The sequence below is a fragment of the Corythoichthys intestinalis genome, chromosome 17, assembly GCF_030265065.1.
Source record: "Corythoichthys intestinalis isolate RoL2023-P3 chromosome 17, ASM3026506v1, whole genome shotgun sequence".
NCBI lineage: Eukaryota > Metazoa > Chordata > Actinopteri > Syngnathiformes > Syngnathidae > Corythoichthys > Corythoichthys intestinalis.
In genome coordinates, this window is record NC_080411.1 from 34,166,032 (window position 1) to 34,186,486 (window position 20,455).

General features: G+C 39.1%; 1 protein-coding gene across 8 annotated transcripts in view; it reads left to right on the forward strand.

Moving 5' to 3' along the window:
* rgs3a (regulator of G protein signaling 3a) overlaps positions 1-20,014 on the forward strand; it is a 196,483-nt gene extending 176,469 nt beyond the window's left edge. For 4 of the 8 annotated variants that reach the window (XM_057819522.1, XM_057819524.1, XM_057819521.1 and 1 more), the window contains 4 exons: positions 9,853-9,954; positions 10,975-11,036; positions 15,646-15,812; positions 16,295-20,013. In XM_057819522.1, coding sequence (XP_057675505.1) covers positions 9,853-9,954; positions 10,975-11,036; positions 15,646-15,812; positions 16,295-16,495 — 532 coding nt within the window. In that variant the 3' untranslated portion in view covers positions 16,496-20,013. Of the gene's footprint in view, positions 1-9,397; positions 9,729-9,852; positions 9,955-10,974; positions 11,037-15,645; positions 15,813-16,294 lie in introns of those variants that run through there. The other 4 variants (XM_057819528.1, XM_057819520.1, XM_057819527.1 and 1 more) reach the window with 4 other exon arrangements.
* The last annotated feature ends 441 nt before the right edge of the window (positions 20,015-20,455 follow it).

A 20,455-nucleotide genomic window follows, 5' to 3' on the forward strand; every position in this document is an offset into this window, starting at 1 on the left:
TTTCATGTATTTATCATTCTGAAAGCTTTCCAGTTTCAAGGTATACCGTGGTATGAAAACATCAAGGTTTCAAAAGCGCTAAAATTTTCCGTCATACCGACACTATGGTATTATCTATTTTTCATGTCCCATAAATGCAGGGCTCACCCCTCCCCCTCAAGTTGTTGCTCAGTGTCAGTGAGTCAGCTGTGCTGCATGTTGGCTGGGGGACATGAAATAACTTTTTTCCCCCATCGAAGAAAACGAAATAGCTGGTAAGGGAATACTTCGGCTACAGGAAAGTTACAGACAGCTGCAGCTTAGTTGGGCCAACTGACATGTAAAACGTTTGCGGAGGGGTGGTTACCAGAGACGGCAATATCTCCAATATGATTTCGCATTTACACAAAATAAAGGGTTAGTAAACTCCCTCATGAACGTTTCCCACTAGCTACAAGAGTTAACTCCAGCGTGTGTAGTGTGTCTAGTGGTGGTAAAACATACTGTAATGTAAGCTTGTACACAAAGCAGATAACGTGGCTAATTAGCATGCCAATTTAATTTATTATAGAATATTTCATTCATTTTTTAAAAATTTTATTTGATTTAACTTTATACTTGTATTCCAATTTGCTAATATGTGGTTTTGAAAAATAATAATAATGTTCAATGGAAAAAAGTTTGCCACGGTAGAGTTTCTTGTATGCTTTATTTTTTAAGTATTGGCTTAAGATCCGTCTAAGCACCGGAAGCGTTTTATAAAGTACTGTGTAATAAGCGATAGCAGATTAAACCCATGCTGAACCCTATATGAAAATACTACTGATTTGTTTACAACAAACATAAATGTGATACAATTTTACAGACATAAACACTAGGCAAAGCTTGATGGAAGGAATCTACCGACTCTGAATGATTGTGTGGTGTGAAGGTCCGCCTCCTCCAGACACAGGCCGCTATAAATGCTCCCACCGGAGCCTCCAAGGGGTTAGATGAATGTTATGCCAAATAAACCCGCACGCTTGAGACACACGCTTACATGCCGTCAAGCCAAACAAATTTGCACCTATGTTTCACTCGATGCTTGATTTCTCTGAGAAGTACCTGGAAAGGTAAGAGCCAGGAATGTGTGTGTGTAAGTGTGTGTGCATGCGTGTTTAGGCATCCTGCAGGAATTCTAAGCTTGGTGAGAAGCTATTTGACCCCGCCGTGCATCTCATTTGACTGTCTCAGCAGGGGAGCAGGAGAATTCCCCATTGAGGCCCGAGAGCCATTCCAGCTATTTAGTATAGGAAACTGCTTTGACTTGAAACCGGAGACCTTTTTATTAATATCATCATACCAACCTGGATTTTAAGAATAGTGCATGATGTGTTGGACTGGTGTGCGTGCGTGCGTGTGTGGAGGAGGCTAAGGAAATGGAACTCCTCCCTTTCGATGTTAATCGAGGGAAAGGCGTGTGGCACGTGGCTGTCCTGGGATATTTATGGATACAATTAAGGACAATTCCCCTTTTCACCATTCTTCTAGGAATATTGCAGTGACCTTCTTTCTGTCGTGATTGGATTTCCATTGCCTCAGTTTACACTTTCCGCAGTACTTCTTTCCTGATTTTGTCTGCAGACTTTAACTCATTGGCTGCCATTGACGACGATAGACGTCGAAGCCATTTCAGTTCAAATGGATTGGACGTCTACCAGTGATAATGAATAGTGATTTCAGTTCACAGCAGGCGTATGACAAGCACCACATGATTTGATGTCTATCATCCTCAGTTTCACTGAAAGAGCTAAAGAATTTTTTTCAAGACATTACTTGTATCCTGTATATCCTAGTAAATGTAAATGGTGGGACAAGTTGACTCACAGTTAACTCACATATTAATTAACACAATTATTTCAACCGTGCATTGACCTAATGTCTCCTGAATTAACAAAGATAAATATTTCATTATTATGACAGTAGATTTAACACTATAAACTGCAATTTCTGGAGAAATTATGATGGGGCTTTGCTGTGGTTGATACAGATCCATCTGTTTATTTGGAGACATTTTGGGGACAGGTCTTGTTGATATTAGGTCACTTCCTGTTAAGGACATTTGGGGGACACGTCCTGTTGATATCAGGTCACTTACTGTTAATTTGGGGACATTTCGGGGTCACTTCCTGTTGATATCAGGTCACAAAATGTCAATGGGCTGTAATGGTAAATGGTCAAAAATCACAAGAACCTATGTTTTCCTGCCATCCCAGATAGCACAATATAACTGGAGTGGAGATGGGCCAGATATACTGCAAATTTCGGCCCAACTTCGTAAAACGGATCCACTCCAGTGTGTTTTTGAACAATGGCCCAAACTCACTAAGGAGTCACTTGCCGGATCAGCAACCAGCTTTGGGCCAGAACTGGGCCAAAGTAGCAGACACTACATTAATATATGGCCCGGATATGGCACACATATTACCCAATCTGGGCCAGATTTGTATCAAAACCGTTTTCAGTATTAAATTTGGAGTACATTTTGTTCAATGTATTATACTGTAATGTGTTCATAATGCAAATTAAATTTGTCTATTAAAAGCAATAATGACAACACTTTATTGATGCAACATACAACAACAATATAACACTCTTTTTCACAAAATATTTTAATTGGAACAAGCAACTCAACATTGAAGATGACCAATTTTTACACTGTAAACAACATATTGTATTTGTTAAGGTGCTGGGGTAACGGGGGACCTAATTCATTGACGATGAGATGGAGTGGTAGATAGTGTCCAAAGAATCCGGTGGGCAGTTTGGTGATAAAACAGGTGAACGGGCAGGCAGGCGTTTTGCCAGGCAAGCAGTACAGGAAAAACACAGTAGGGGGAAAAACACAAAAATGAGGTCAGTATCAGGATTACAAGATTTTTTGTTAGCTGAAAGTCACATACCTGTAGGTGAGTTGTTGATCTGGCGATGATGTGAGGCCAAGGACTGGTTTAAATAAGCTGCTGACGATGATCAGCGGCACCTGGTCCCAGGCTCACCCATCTGTGCAATCAAGGCGACAATTAAGGCAAAACTGTCATAGTGCTGATCCGGGCCGCATTTGGGGCACTGACTTAAGGGGGTGTGATTGCTATGCGGATCTGGCGAGCTGAGGCATGCAGTCAACTGCTATAGACCCTACCCACGTGACGTCACAGCTCCGCTCTCCTGAATGGTACCGCCCACTTGTCCGTCAAAACATAGTGTTAACCTGTTACGGCTACGTACATTTCTCCTATTTACGGCGTGTTTTTCTGCTCCTTAACATTAATAATCAAAATGGTGAAGGCGTGTGTGGCTGTTGGTTGCACTAACAGAGAAGATGAAAGGAGAGACTTGAAGTTTTACCGTATTCCGAGGGATCCAAAGAGGAGAGCGAAATGGACGGCTGCAATTCGACGTGAAAACTGGGCACCAAAAAATCACCACAGACTATGTAGTAGTCATTTTAGATCCGGTAAGATGCATTTAAGATATACTTAGGGGGTTTTGGGCTGACAAATAACCACAATTAAGATCATTGCGAGGCTAATCGCCGACAACATACGACGTAGTACGACATAGTTTCAAATTCAAGATGTTTGTGACTTCCCTTTCTTCCACCATCGTTATTTTTTGAATAATATTTAGCTGGTACCAAGTGAAAGAAACTGGCCTCGTCTACGGGGCTGACAAATAACCACAATTAAGATCATTGCTAGGCTAATCGCCGACAACATACACGTATGTATGTCGTGAGAGTGCTATCGCTAAACCATATAAACATTAAAAGCCTTAACTCCATTGACAAACGACATGAAATACATTAGACTTGACAGTGGATGTTAGCAATAACAAAAGATTTTGAATTGAAAATTTCGTAACTCACCTTTCCAAGCAAAAGATAGATTCCTGCCGAACAAGGACCTGTTTCACCCAACCAGCAACAAAGTATTTATAAGCCTCCAAGCTCTTGAAGTTTTTCAAATTTTCGTGGGAATAGGCTGATTTTGTGTGGACAAGATAATTGTAAATATCAGCGTAGCAGATGTCAGGCAGACAGGGCGAAGACAGTGGGTCGAAAAACATCGATTTGGGCATCAAATATGGATCTGGCGACTGTATAGAACGAAGCTTTTCCTCATAACGCCTTTTATGCAACAGATCCAGTGAGTTTGCGGCATCAGAAAGCACCGGGTCTTCCATGAAATGCATTTTAAATTCCGCCATCAATTGAAAACAATGCTAATACAGAGTCAAAATGACGGACAAGTGGGCGGAACCATGCAGCGAGCACGTGGTTTTATGACGTTGGTGGGTAGGCTCTATAGGGGATTGCAAACGAATGGGAAATTTGGACATACATGGCTGTCAATGGCATCGCATTAGAAATGAATGGGACAGTTTTCGGCGAAACTTGGGGGAACCGTACATTTTTGCCAAATTCTGTAAATAAGTTGCATGCCCCTTACGGTTGCGGAATTTTTTATGTGTAAATTATGCGTTTTATTAAAAAACTGTAGGACAAGTAGCGTTTTGAATAAATTTTTTTTTTTTTTTTTCTAAAAAATCACATTTACAGGCGAATGGAAAATTTCAGGGGGGTCGTTCTAGAAAATTCCCCGCGTTGCGTGAAAATCCCGGTCATTTTGACATGTGAACGGTGTCAGTCGGTCAAACGGTTTGGGCTGTGTGGCCCGCCGAAGAAACGAAAAAAAAGGAATTTTACTATATGGGCCTTTGCCTTGCAATGCCTGATCTAATAAAAGTGTGCTAAATACTTTGAATTCATTACTATCCCGAATGTAAGTAATCACAATGAATGTCATAGTTGATTATTTTAACTGCATATTGACTCATTGTCTCCCAATGACGGCAATAGAGGTCTAATCCATTTGATAATTGGAGAATTAGTTCAGGATTTGTAAAAACATGGTCACACTTTGGTCAGAAATGGTTCCAATATTGTTTTGTTAAACTAATTGGCTACCATTGACATATACAGTATGTGATGTGATAGACATCCAATGCATTTGAAATGGGTGTGTGGCATCGAACGAACATTCTAATTGTTGTATAAACAAACAAATAAAATTCAGTTGTTGTGTAAACAAATAGAGCAAAATGGTGGAAAGTTGTATTCTGGTATGAGTCTGAAACAGTGTCGTGTAAACAAAGGCACTCTTGCATTCCTCATTTTTGACCACACCTTAGTGCCACGCCGTCATCTGTGGCATGTCTGTAGCCTCTCCCAAGGAGTGCAACCTATTTTGCACACTGCCATTAGCGCAACTGATTTGAGGAGGGAATACAGAGGGCCCCAGCCATCGGATAATTGTGAAAGTAAGATCATAAACTGCTGTCCAGTGTCACAATACGCAAGAGCCCTTTGAAACTGCGATCAGATAGGCCGGCGGTACTTGATGTGCCAGGATTTGCTAATATGATAGTCACAAACGATTCCAGTTTATTGCAAGTGGGTTGTTTGAAATAAGATGATGGAGCTATTTCATGTGACCCAGCTAGAGAGACGACAAAAACTCTATTCTGGGGTACTTACAGGCCACTTCCTGCCGATTTTGGGTCACTTTGTGTTAAGTTGGGGGCATTTACGGGTCACTTCTGGTGTATTTTGGTCACTTTCTCTCAATGGAGGTTCATTTCCGAGTCACTTCCTGCTCATTTTGGGCCATTTTTGGGTGACTTCCCGTAGATTTTTGGTCATTTTCCTTTGATTTTGAGTCATTTCTGAGAACTTTCTGTAAAGTTTGGTCACTTCCTGCTGATTTTGGGGCATTTCTGGGTCACTTCTTGTTGATTTTTGCTCACTGCCTATTGATTTTGGGTCATTTCTGTTTACTTCTTGTTTATTTCGGTCACTTCCTGATAATTTTACAGCATTTCCATGAGAACTAAGCAATAACACTTAAACGTTAGTTGTTTTATTATTTTTTTTAAAACACAGTCTTTAAATGAGTGCCCTATAATGGGGCAACTTTATACCTCTGAAGCGCTGATTTGCCCAAGTAACTGCATAGCGTTGTGACAGAAAAAATATGCAATATCTTTTGACAGCCACATGATGGCAGGACAAAGGCATAAAAAAATCATGACGTCATCCTCCCATCATTACCATGTAGGCACCTTAATGCAGACATTGATAATAAAACTGGGAATTCTATTTTATTTGGCCAAAACATCTAGAGCGAGTTAATTAATTTCAGTGTAGACCCCAACCCTAAAAGTAGAGCCTGCTCTTGGGTTTAGTTTTTTTTCTTTTTTCTTTTTTTTTTAAACAGCAAGAGTTTTTTTTTTTTTTATTAGGGTAACAGTATGCCTCAGGCTGAGAAGTGTGAGTTGTTCACATCAGAGTGCCCCGTTGTTTCCACGAGAGGGAAAGAGCCACGGCCTGCATTTCACATCTGCTTTAAGGCTGATTCATGCAGCGCTATGAGAATCTTTTCAAACAGCCGATGAGTCATCGCTGTGTGCGCGCGCTCGTGTGCCACAGCTGCCGCATCGACTTTGAGGCTGTCATTGACGACGCGAGACGTCTAATCCATTTCAATTGGGAAGGAGGGCGAATTGTACTAACATTTCTAAGTAAGCAGAATTTGAACTGTTAAGTCGATCTAACTGATTTTGGAAGTAAACGTCCAGCGGCATCAATGGCAGCCGATGAGTTAACAAGAATATGAAAAAATATCCCGTGATGTACATCCATTTCATTAAACTGCGAATGTTCGTCTTTCACTGCCATTGATAGCGCTAGAATGTTTATTCGTCCCTCCTAGTCAAAGTGAATGACGTCTAGCACTGTCAATGAATTCACAAGGAAAATGCAAAAATATTCTTCATTATCGTGACGATTTAGAGAAGTGCAAAATTCAATGCAATTATCCACCATGACAACAAATTTCTCGTGCGTAAAACAAAATACGTGAGTACTGATACGATTGCAATCAAATTATCTGGATACAACATTTCAGTATTGATACTTTGATAGTTTTTGATAATTTTGATGACCCTATTGTACCAATACCATTTAGCCCTTGTATTGTGCTATAAATTTTTGCATTTGATCAAATTTGATCTGTGGCTTAACTCAGTTTGAAAATGATAAACCTTTACAGCAGTACCATCAGCGATACCATTTTTTGGCCCCGATACTGATACCGATACCTGGCTATGCAGTAGCGGCCGACCGATACCGATACCATGTAAAAATACAATGAATGAATAATGAAAACACTTTTTAAACCCTGTGTTTTGGCGCTCAAAGGCCAAACAGTGCAACTTTCATGAAATTATAAGTAATAATAATTGACCACAGCATCCTGTCTCTCTATTAGCCTCCCTCTCTGTGCACCAGCAGCAACACACACTTAGCCAATTAGCTTAGCTTACTTTGCTTACTTCTACAGCACTTTTGAATCGGCTTGCCACCTGTCCATTGAGATAAGGAATCGTTCCGATTTGGGAATTAAAAGGTGTGTTCTGTATTGAAACAATATGGAAAATATATATGAATAGATAGACTTAGTACTTGTACAACTTTGGGTGTGAGGGGGGTCCCTTATTTTTATTTCTTAAAGGTGGCAACCCTACTTTTGAAACAGGTGTTAAATTACTGCGGCATTTCTTTCAGTAAAAGACGATAAAAGTAAAGTAGACGAACTGACCAGGGATTGTTGCTCAGGTCCAGTCCCCTTCCTCTGCAGTCCTGCTGTTGCGGCCTCAAACTCTTTGTGTTCGTTCACGTTTCGTCTTCAAATGTTTTATCAGGTTCAAGGTATTGAAACTGGCCAATTTAACTCCACCTCTCGAAACTTTCAGGTCGCAAATCTTGCATGCAGCCATTGTATTCGAGGGAGATTATAAACTGTAATATTTCCAGACCACCCACATTTTCCTTTTGTAGTTTGTTTTTCCTACAGATGAAAAAGCTGCCCCGGCATTGGTTAAGAGCGACTATTGGGCCACTCTCATTGCTTTGGATCAGGCCAATAGCGATAGCTGCTTAGCATGCAAGTCACGTGTCATCACACAACAGAGAGGGTAGTGAGCGTCAGGAGAAAAAAAGGCTGCGTTCAAGTGTTATAATAATGGACCGGTAAATGGTATCGGCGCCCTTTTTGTTGGTACTCCTCGATACCAATACCACTATTTCGAGCTGGATCGCCCCCCCCCTGCCGATACTAGTAATGGTATCAGTGCATCTTTACTTTTTTGTACCGCGGACCGGGGGTGTAATGTGGGCATTTTTTTCTCGGACCAGCAATGTGTCACTTAAAATGACAGTAAATATAAAATAACGCGACGGGGCTAGAAACGAATATTAAATTCAGGGAAAATTTTACTCACCATATGCTGAATCAACCATTTTTAATAGCAGCCTATCCTGAAACTTGACGGCAAATATCCGTGGTCGCAAGCATAATGAGTTCTTCTCCAATTGTGAAAGGTTTCTTGGCTTTACCAATACGGTTCGCTATGAGGTATGATGCTCTCAGTGCAATCGCTTTGGTTGCCTTGTTTGCTAGCTTTTAGCCACATGCTGTATAATGCAGAATGGACTTAGTTGTAGGCTCCTCTTCTGGCTCAGCAGGTGGCGTTCTTCCTCGTTAAAAAGTTGTCCAAAGACGTCGCTGCCCGCAGCACACTTCAACAGCAGCTAAAGTTACTGTTTACATTGACTGACGCTGTGCAAACATCCCAGTAATTGCGGCCAACCACTAGATGGTGACCTACACAAATCTTTGCTAGGATTAGTCTATGGCGTAGACAGGGATATTGACGTGTCAAGAGCCACAGGCCAGATTGCAGTTGTTAACAAATGATTGATTATTTCTCTACGGCTCAGTAGTAAATGTGGTCCGTGGCCCGGTGGTTGGGGATCACTGCTTGACAGTAAATTGTTTTCAGGTCAGAATTGACCCATTTTCAAGTTTAGGTATGTAAATAGTACCACTGATTTTTACATACCTAAACTTGGAAACAGGTCAATTTTGACCCAAACACAATACAAGTGTTAAGCTCATAACAACGCAATATGCATTTTTGAATGCCAAGCAAAACTTTATGGAAAAATTATGGATGAATCAGGGTTTAGATTGCTCGCTGATCGAGGGACAGTTTTTGCAAACACGCGTCCGGGCTGGACTATTAGCAGGCCTGGCAACTCACAGTGGAAATCAAAAGCAAGGACTCAGGAAATGGGTGTTGAGTGAGGTCACATCCCAATTACAGCGCATGTGCTTCAGGTCGGGAAAAGCCAGGACACGTACCCTGGGATTAGGAGAATGTGCACATTTCCGTCAACCGCCTCTGGGAACGTCATACCTTGTGATGAGCTCCCTTTCTCTCTTGAGGTGACAGAGGTGCATTTTAAAGATGAGGGGGTTGAAGCGGACACAGTGGGTGGTCGGGAGAGGTTGTGAGCAGAGGGTGAAGTCGGGGGGTCACCACAGCTTCGGCCCCGGGGGTCGGATCCCTCTCGGCGTCCCCTCAGGGCATGATCAAACCAGAGGAGTGAGGAATGAGTCTCTCTCTTCCTCCTCCGACACTTTTGCTCAGTCCCTGCCAAGGAACCTGCCAGGGGCACAGCTATAGGAGAGAAGGTTTTTTTCTTTGATAATCCGCTGACATGAGAAACTAATAGCAAGTGACAACACGCCTTTTCGGAATATCCTGTTTTATCATTCCTGCACAACTGCCTGAAGACCTAAAATGTATGCGTCTTTATTTTCCTTTCTTGTCTCCATATGTTTGGTTTGGATTTACAACAGTGGACTGTGGACGGTACTCAGACATTGGTTTTCGGGACTTTCTATCATTCTTCTCTTCTTCTCGCAGGGCAAAAGACATGAAGAACCGCTTGGCTTTCCTGCGACGGAGGAACGAATCTCCAGGAAGCAACCCAGCCGGAAAGTTGGACAAAACTATGAAGTCAGTCAAGTAAGTGACCACTTCCTTGCTATTCATGTGGACCACCTTTCCGGGTCTTGACTTGATTACTGATTATCGGACGAGCGTCTCGGAATGAAAAGCATTTGCAGTTGAATGGGGGTACTTTTCACCTTTCTTTTAAATTAGAGTACTTTGTCTGAGTTTGTCATGAACACAAACAGATGTTTGTCACTCGTGGATATCCAATCCATTTGAAGTTAAAGGGTAGCAGCGAATTAACGTTCGTTCGTTTGAATAAACATTGAGTGTCTGTTGCCGTCAATGATAGCCAATCAGATAATTTGGGGGCATTTACAAGTCTCTTCCTATTGATTTTTGGGTTTTTTGAGCCACTTCCCGTTCATTTTGGGGGCACTTTTTGAAATTTTGGTTCAATTCCAGGTCTTTTTCAGTTGATTTTGAGGCATTTCCTGTTAGCTTTCCATGTAATGTGGGCATTTTGAGGCATATTCATTAGAAATTAAATCTGTTTATAGCCCCCAATAACATTCAAAATTTAAACGGTATTTAATGAGTAAAAATAACAATATTTTACATTGTCCCAGACATTTGTATGATGTATTTAGTACATTATTACAAGACATTTTGTCTACTGAATTTAAAGTTAAACTGCATGTTTCCTTCCTTAATAGAAGATGAGAGCATGAAAGGTAGTATCCGGATGGTGGTTGCAGACAATCTCTCTTGAGGGAGGAGTCTGCCAAAGCCAAAATATCCCTCCATTGGCTCATCGATGCCCCTCCTATCACGCCTTCTAGATTTACATTCATGGGGATTATAAAAACCTCCCTCCGGTGGAGTCAAGCAGGCAGACTCATGGCTTGCACTGCTCTCAACACAGTCAAGCCTAAAACCACTGAGCGGGAGCATTAAGGCAGGGTGATCAGAAAGGAAGGAAGCAGCATTTTGGCTCAATCGTGTGGCATTCTGTTTCTGGCGAATGGGTCACACCATGAGAAACCTAGCAGAGATGGGCTTACTCAAGAACCGCTCTGCTTTTATCTGCAGGCCCACCCCAGAGGATGCACTCAAGTGGGGGGACTCTCTTGACAAGCTGTTGGCGCACAAATGTAAGAGGCTTCAACTTCTTTCTATTCTATTCTATTCTATTCTATTCTATTCTATTCTATTCTATTCTATTCTATTCTATTCTATTCTATTCTATTCTATTCTATTCTATTCTATTCTTTCGGTTGTTTCTTCATGCATGTAATTGGGTCATTATAAGGAAAAAGATTAAGTATACAGAGAAACATTATATATTAAAAGTATATATTGTATACTATTTAAAGTTCTGTCCACTTTTTCAGCGCAACACCCAGCCCACACCGTTTGATCGATTGACACAGTTCCAAATTTGGCATACTCTAAAAATTAAAAACAAACAAACAAACCCCCAAAAACATTCATTTCCAATGGCAAAATTATGAAATAAAATTTCAAATGTTCCAACTGCTACTCGTCATACATTTTTTGTGCAATTCATGTTATTTTTATGTCAAATTAATGCAGGCAAACCAGGCTAAACAAAACTATACGGCTTTGCCAAAACTTTGAAAAAAAATTACCATTGTTTTCCAATGGACAAAATTTGACTTGGTTTTTTTTTCAACTTTTTTTTCTTGTTTTTTGGAGGAAGGGGTTGTTGAATTTTTTTTTGCAGGTTTTCACCCTTTATTTACTCTTTGGAGGTTTATTTTTCTCCAGTTGTTTGTGCTTATTGCATTTGTTCTTTTTTGAGTTTTTAATGTTTTTTTGTTGCATTTTTTTCAACATTTTTTGGTGGTTTGGGATTTTTTGCAGTTTTTCAGTTTGCCACATTTTTTGGTGGAAGGGGTGTTTATCGATTGTGTTATCACAGATTTTTTCTGTTTTCATGTCTTTTTTTTGTGTGCATTTTTTCATATTTCTTTCTTTGTTTTTTCGATTTTTCACAGTTTTTCTTTGCAGTTTTTCATTTTTTTCCTCAGATTGTTTTGCGATTTTTGCCTTTTTATGCAGATTTTAAATCTTGTGACCGTCAATGTCAAAGACGTCTAGAACTATCACTGCCAAAGACAGCTATGTCCGCAGAGGACAATAACGTTTATAACCGTAAACGCCAAAAGACAGCTATATCCATTAATGCTGAAGACGTCTAGAAATGTCAATTTCAATAACAGCTAAAACTGTTCATGCTAAAGACTGCTATATCTGTCAATGCCAAAGACAGATACATCAGTCATTTCCATCAATTCTAATGACAGCTACTGTATATCTGAGCATGTATGTCACAGCAAAACAATTACTCCATAGGTGCATCTTTGTATTCCGCTCCAACCACCTCCTATGGTACAAAGGAAACAAAAGCTGAGTACAAGACAGAATAGTTGACGTAAAGACATCTGTTCCTCATTCCCCATGTAAATTCCTCCCTTCCACGGAGTGAAGTAAGACCTGCTCGTAGCTCTCGAATAATCCATGGGAACGGAAAGGTGCAGGCTGGGAGGTGTGGGCAGATTGGGCTTCCTGCCATTCTCTCTCAGAGATGCTGTCTTCCTCAAATCATTAACTAGGCTCCGAAAAGTTCACCAGCTGCATGGAGTCTATTCCATTTGTTGTAAAACACCCATGCTTTGTATGAAATAGCTCGTGAAAACCAGGTTGGGCACTCATTGAAGTCATTACTGCCATTGACGACGCTTAGACAACCAATCTATTTTGACTGAGAGGGGCGAATGAATGAATTCGCCCATCCCAGTCAAAGTGGATTGGATGTCTAGCGCCGTCAATGGGTGCTTTTAATATACAGTGATCCCTTATTTTTCGCAGTTAATGGGATCAGAAGATTTTTTGTGCAATGTATTTATTCAGATTTAGTATTGGAAAGAGATAAATATAAGACATGTTTTTTTTCACTTTTTTCCCAAAGTTGATTTTAAAAAAATATATATATATGGCGGAAAACACTCAGGTGACTTGAAGTTCCGCTCTGAGACCCCCAATTTGACCAAATTTCAAAATTGTCCGATATGCATGTGTGATACTTCATTGGAAAGCTTAAAATCTCCACTTTCTGAGGGAAGAAAAATTTTGAACAGGAGGCCATTTAAAAAAAAAAATTTTTTAAATGATACAACTGGAGGCGAGAGCACGCGAGAGCAGAATTAAAGACGCCACTATTTTAACGAGATATTATCGTGTACCTACCTTGTTTCGATCAAAAACTCCATGTAGCATGTATCACCGGCTGTCAAGACACAGCTGTGAATGGCCACAGCCAGATACATTAGATTATCTTTTTCATATAGTTACCCTTTTAAACGTTATTTTTATCATCTAACATATCGGGGCAAATGCTACAATAACAAAACAAATACAATTAAGCGATAGTTATGAGGTAGATACCCTTGACTTTTTTACAGAATTTTTCATTGCGACGTAATTTGTTTAAAAGTTTAAAATATGCGAGTGAATAACTGAATAACAAGTCGTTTTTTTTTTTTTAACTAAATACAGTGGTACCTCTACATACGAATTTAATTCGTTCCAGGACCTTGTTTGTAAGTCGAAATGGTCGTATGTCGAGCAGGATTTCCCCATAGGAATACATTATAATTCCATTAATTCGTTCCAAAGCCTAAAAACATACACTAAATTCTTAATAAATACTGCTGGCACTGTTACAAATGGCAATTAAACATAGAAAAACAAATAAGTTATGAATACATAATTCAGAATAATATAATAATAATAAGAATAATTAATAATTATTCCTGTAAATAATGTAACAAAGCGGATTCTAATATGGCGGACACTTTTTACTGTCCCTGAACGCACCGCGAAGCTGACGTCTCAGTGAGATAGGTCGGTGCGGTAGAGATAATACTTTCGTTTTCTTGAGAGCAGTCAACTGCTTAAGACAATGGGCGTTTTGTGTTGGATAAGTTCTTAAATAAATGATAAAAACGTGACGAAGCTGGCGATTTCCTTGGCAATGTTACCACAATGATAACTGTCACCTTAACTTATAAATAGTGGCGAACGGTGGTCGGAAGAGGACCACGGAGCTGTATTGTTGAGCCAGTTCAGGGACGCGCACCCCAAGCTCATATTTTTCTATAACTTGCATCTTCATTTCAAAGGTAAGCATCACTTTTTTCCTTGTTTCTCCAACTGTATCAACTTTTTTTGAAAACTGTGTTGATTTCTCACACAAGAAAATCCACCGTGCGTTCGTTTGCAGTGCTGTCATGTCGTCGTATTTCGAGCAACTCGTCGGATGTAGAAACAAATGGCGGCTCAAATTTTACGTCGGATGTCGAAAAGATCGTGTGTCGAAGTGATCGTATGTAGAGGTACCACTGTATTAGACATCAATTAAAGATTCCAAGCTAAAAATGACAGACATTTTGAACAATAAATATAATTACTTATCTTCTTTATATGGCTAAGTTGAAACATAAGCGGTTGGTAAAACGGAAAAATTAAAAATAATTCGGGGGCTTAATGCGCCATGAATCTGCTATGGCAGCATACAGACATATTGTTCTATCAAACACAACAGTTGTTTTGGCTTAAAATACTGCAGTTTCTTTTAAAGAGGAGTGCAAGATGAGAAACTGCTTTTTCAGTCTTGTCTGTGTTTTCCGCAATATATATTTTAATAAATGGTTTTTAAGCACTTCAAATGTTATAATTATGATATGTTTTAAACATGGTAGTGTCCCACCCAATTTTTTAAAAACAAGAATAGAGTACTGTAGTAAAAAAATGCTTGACTTTATTAAATGCTTCTGTTACCTCCCTTGGCTGTGACTCTTGGAGTGACATGTGTAAATTACAAACTGCTCAGGATCACTTTTAACATATGGCATTTCTTGCCGCGAACACAACACGTCCGCCTGCCTCGAACGTCGCCCCACACACACACATTCATTCCAGCGCGCGCTTCCTTATCCTCCCGCCCGCGCATGCGCACACAGAGCCTGTCTGTTACAAGGCAGCACTCACAACACTTCATTGAGTGAGTCCACTCAAATCCTTTCACTTACACACAATGAATCGCCACAGCAACTGTGTAACAAGTTAAACGATGATTGACGCATGCAGCGCTTTTGAAGCTCGTGACACGGCAAGATCAAACACAAACATCTGTCAACATTGTTAACTTTTACAGGCAACTCCAGTAGAGTGCCGCAGTGCCTGATGAACTAAGAGCAGGGGGAGGGAGGGAGCGAGAGTGAGACTATGCGATCGGCTTGGGACAGCTCATTAGAATTTTTTTTTTAAATTGAAAAAAAAAACCGCGGTGGACTGAGGGCACGAAGTAGCAAGGGATCACTGTATATTCTATTCTATTCTATTCTATTCTATTCTATTCTATTCTATTCTATTCTATTCTATTCTATTCTATTCTATTCTATTCTATTCTATTCTATTCTATTCTATTCTATTCTTAGTTAATGGAAAAAAGACAAAATAGTGATTTACACATGTGGAAACCACATTTTGAGTCACATAGACCTCAACATATAATAACTGATCTATGCCACAGCAGAACAATGATAATCACGTAAAACATAACTCCAAGAAGCGTTGCCATGGTAACCCAGTCAACGCTTCCATTTGTTTATACTCCTCATCCTGATAATCGTCATCCTCCTCATCATCATCGTCCCTCTTTCTGCTCTCTTTCAGATGGTTTGGCAGCTTTCAGAGCATTCTTGCGCACCGAGTTCAGCGAGGAGAATCTGGAATTTTGGCTGGCGTGCGAAGAATACAAGAAGATCAAGTCGCAGTCCAAGATGGCCTCAAAAGCCAAGAAGATCTTTGCAGAATATATTGCTATCCAGTCGTGTAAAGAGGTGAGGAACACGATTTGAGCATGTCGCCACCTTGATTTTCTTGTTCACCTTTTATATGGCAAGTCACTATTTTTGGTAATTAAAATAAATTTGAAAAAAAAAAAAAGTTGTACTATCATGTTTATATGATTATTCTTCACTATTTTCATTATGTGTTGTAACTCATAATATCCTGATTATTTTGGTCTCTTCCTGTTGATTTTGGGGCAGTTTCAGGTCGCTTTCGGTTGATTTTGGTTTATGTCTGGGCCACTTGGTTTTGAATTTGGGTCACTTCCGTTGATCATTTCATGGTAACTTTCCATTAATTTTGGCTACTTCCTGTTCATTTTGGGTCATTTCTGGGTCACTTTCTATTGCTTTTTGTTCGTTTACTCTAGATTTGAGCATTTCAGGGTCACTTTCTGTCGGTTTTGGGTTGCTTCTTGCACTTTAATTGCCCAATAAAGGGTTAACTTACTGTATTTTTTTCGTCGATCCAGGTGAACCTAGACTCGTATACTCGGGATCACACAAAGGACAACCTGCAGAATGTGACGCGCTCTTGCTTTGAGCTGGCACAAAGGCGAATATATGGACTGATGGAGAAAGACTCATACCCACGCTTCCTCCGCTCCGAGCTCTACTTGGACTTGATCAACCAAAAAAAGGCCAGCTCCACTTCGACGTCGTCTTCGTCATAAGAACGACGTAAGAACGACATAAAAACAATCGTCCCGAAAGGAGCGGGCACGTTTGGGATGCCAAGTTTCTCCTTTTGTTTTGCCTTTTTTTGTTGTTGACATTTTGTCTGTCATCCTGTGCGCTATAACTTCTCATTTGTTTTCGGTGGTCGCGGAAACGCTAACGGCACTGTAAAGGAACGTTTACTCAACGGTTTCCGAAACGGAATTACGAAGAAGCTTGTCGGATCACTGTTTTTGTAAGAAATGTTTGGGTCCAGTTGTACTGGAGAAATAGGGTAGTTTTTTTTTTTTAACAAAAAAAGCCGCTGCAGAAATGAAGACAGGCCGGTACTGTTTGTCACTCTGTTCATTTTCTTATATCGTAGTCCTTTCATTTCCTTTGCAACAGGGGTGTCAAACTGGTGGCCCGGGGGCCAGATCTGGCCCACCGTGAAAGTAAAACACATGCATCTACTTCATGTTTTGGTTAAAATAAAATCGACCTAAAATTTCCGTTGTAATAATAATTATTATTAATTATTTCTTGCATCAATACCATTTTTTGGCTCATAATACCAATTCTGACACCCGGCTGTATGGTATTGGCCAATGCCGATACTGTACTGATACATTTTTTGGGGGGAAAAAAAAAACAAACAAAAAGAACAATTTTTTGCATTTAACACTAAAATACTGCACACTTACGTCAATGTAATGTAATTGCTATCATGGCTTGTTTAGGCATTGCTTTGGCTAACTGGCTGCCATTGACAACGACAGACATCTAATCCATTTCAAGTGGGAGGGTTAGCAGCAAATTAACGTGCTGCCACCCTTCTACTTGACATCATTTTTGTGTAATATCGGTACTGAAAGTACAATCGGTGCAACACTAATTTTGACTATGAAAATAGATCAATTTGCTAATCACTTTGTTGACTAATCATGACAACGCTTAAGTTTATCTGCCAATTGACGGCGCAATACATCCAATCCATTTTGACCGGAATGGGGGGAATGAACGTCATCAATGGCAGCCAGTTGTTTGACACCCCTGCTCTACAATGCCCGTTCCCAAACAGTTGGTACGACAACCTCTGATGGTTCCTCACCATCGTGAAGAAATTGTAGCTCTGTTCCACGATCATCTAGGTTCCTTCTACAGACTGTGACAAAAACAAACGAAGAATGCGCATGAACGGACATATTCAAGACTTGAAAAGTCGTTTGAACGGCAAGAACAAACGGACTCAATGAGAGGATAAGCCACATTTTCATTCAAAAACAAACGTAGCTGATGAACGAGGATTTCTCAGGACATGGTTTCACTTTTTTTGGTTTCCTGGCTTCCCAACTTGCACTCCTTTACTTATACTAAGCAATACACGACAAGTCACTTGAGAAAAGTTCACTTTGCCTATTTATTTAGAGTAATGGAATAACTGGTTGGACGTCAAAAAAAAAAAAAAAAAAAGCACTCTGCTCAAAAGCTTTCCTCCTAACCGCCAAACAGGTCCAATGCTGTTCTGAATTTAAGTGCAATATTTTTATTTTTCATATTATTATTGTTAATATTATTATTATTTGTTCATTTATTTAGATTTGTTAGCAAAGAAAAATTAGAGCTGTAAGTTTGACTTAACATGAAGACTTTTGACAAATCTGTGTGAGGTTTTTATGGATTTAACCCCTCGTTGCCTGGATTTACGTTTAAAAAGTACACATCAAGTTTTGAAGGAATACTTGAGTACACCAAAATGGTATTAATACAAAATAGCTAAATATAGAAAATTAGCTAAAAATGAGAAAATCATGAATTTAAAAAATGGATTTATAAGATCTATAATATAGAAAATGAATAAGAAAAAAATACTTAAAAATACTTAAACATAAAAAATATAATTTCTATAATATAAAAAAGGACTAAATAAATTTCTCCTTTTTATTTAATGTTTTTTTTTTCCAAATACATTTTTACTTCAATTTGAATTTGTATTATTTTAAAATTTTAACATTTTCTAGCAAAGCAAATTAATTTGTATAGCGCAATTCAACTGTAATTGGTGAGGTAATTGAAAATGCTTTACATTACATGAAAACAATTAAGAAGTAGAAGTAAAACAAAATGACTAGTCACATTAAGTCAGCTAGCTATATATTTATTTCTATTTCTTTATTATTTTTTAAAAGTAGTATGTTGTATTATTCCACTGTAACTTTCCATATTTACATTATATACAGTATATATGTGGATGTATGTATGTATGTATGTATGTATGTATGTATGTATGTATGTATGTATGTATGTATGTATGTATATATATATATATATATATATATATATATATATATATATATATATATATATATATATATATATATATATATATATATATATATATATATAATTACTACTTTTATGTACTTAAGTATTCCCTCACTGAAGTTTGACGTATATATATATTCAATGTAAATTCAGGCGTCAAGGGGTTTTAATTAAAGCGAGTAATGATTTCAACTGTGTTTGATCCCCCCGGCAGCGGGCCGCCGGGAACTTTATGGTTGTACATATTCTGTAATTCTTTAAGAAAACTATGTGATAAAAGCAAAAAAATCAAGTGACAGGAGTCTCCCACATGTTGTGAAGTTGGGATTCAGCTGTATTTATGTAAATAGAAGAGACTCCAGAACTATAGGATGATATGTAATATTGAAGAATAACAAAATACTAGTAGATGGCGAGCAAGAACAGGGCACAATTGCTGGGTCATACATATTAACACTGCTTATAAGGTGTTTTCTTAATGCATTTGATTATTTTCACCGTTTACAAGTCAAAATGCATTTCCCTTGATAGCAAGTGAAAACAGTAGATTGCATCTGGTGTCAATGCAAATGATAAATAAAACAATCAGCTGAACAAGTCGACCTGTGTTTTCCCTGAACTATTTTTTTCTTGGTTTTTGCCCTGTCCTTTGAATATCACAAGTAAACAAACACATAACATAAGTACATTTGTGTAGTTGTGCACTTCATGAAGTGTTATCTGAAGTTGTACAGACCATTAACTTATTGGCTGCCATTAACGGGAGGAGACGTCAAATCCATTTGGACTGGGAGGGGCAAACACGGCTATTATTTTGATATGGGTACAAACGTACAGTCCACGGCTATTATTACCATTCTTTTCCAATGGCTGACAATTGACATGAACTTTCCCCATTTTTTGTGTGTTTTTTTCCCTGATTTTTTACAGGTTTTTAACAGTTTTTCATGTTAGTTTTTATGATGTAGCTGTAAATGCCAAAGACAGCTATACCCATCAATGCCAAAGATAGCTGTGTCCGTCAATGCTAAAGAGTGTTATATTTGTCAAAGCCAAAAAACATATTCCATAGACTGTCAGTTGATGGGACATGGGGATCAGAGCCGATCCGTAGGAAGCCTATTTTCGAAAACTTAAAATTCAAATATTTTCAAAACCAAAGCTGCTAGCGACCTAAAACCAAAACAGGCACCTCCCTTATTATGCATATATGGCTAGGTTCATACTACAGGTCTTAATGCACAAATCCGATTTTTTGCCATATCTGTTTTTTGGCATGCCCGTTCAGACTGCCTTTGTCCACTGAGACCGTTCAAGTATCACGCATGCGTACTAATTTGCAGTCTGAGATGCGCTCAGCAAAAAGACCCGCATGCGCAGAAGCATCAAAACAAATTACACATGCTAGCTGTATATCATTCCAGAGTGATCATATTTTGATTTCCAAAAAGAGGACACGAATAACAGACATTAATAATCCCCGTTAAGTCTTAGATTCAAAGTTTATATGGACGTGTGTGCGTGAAATGATGTGGGTGCGTCAGTTTGCCCCGACTCGGCCATGTGTGCAATAATGAAATATTGCTCATTCGGCGCACAGAATGAAAATCGAAATTTGTAAGGCTTATTCTTTTCATCATTTTATTTCTTTT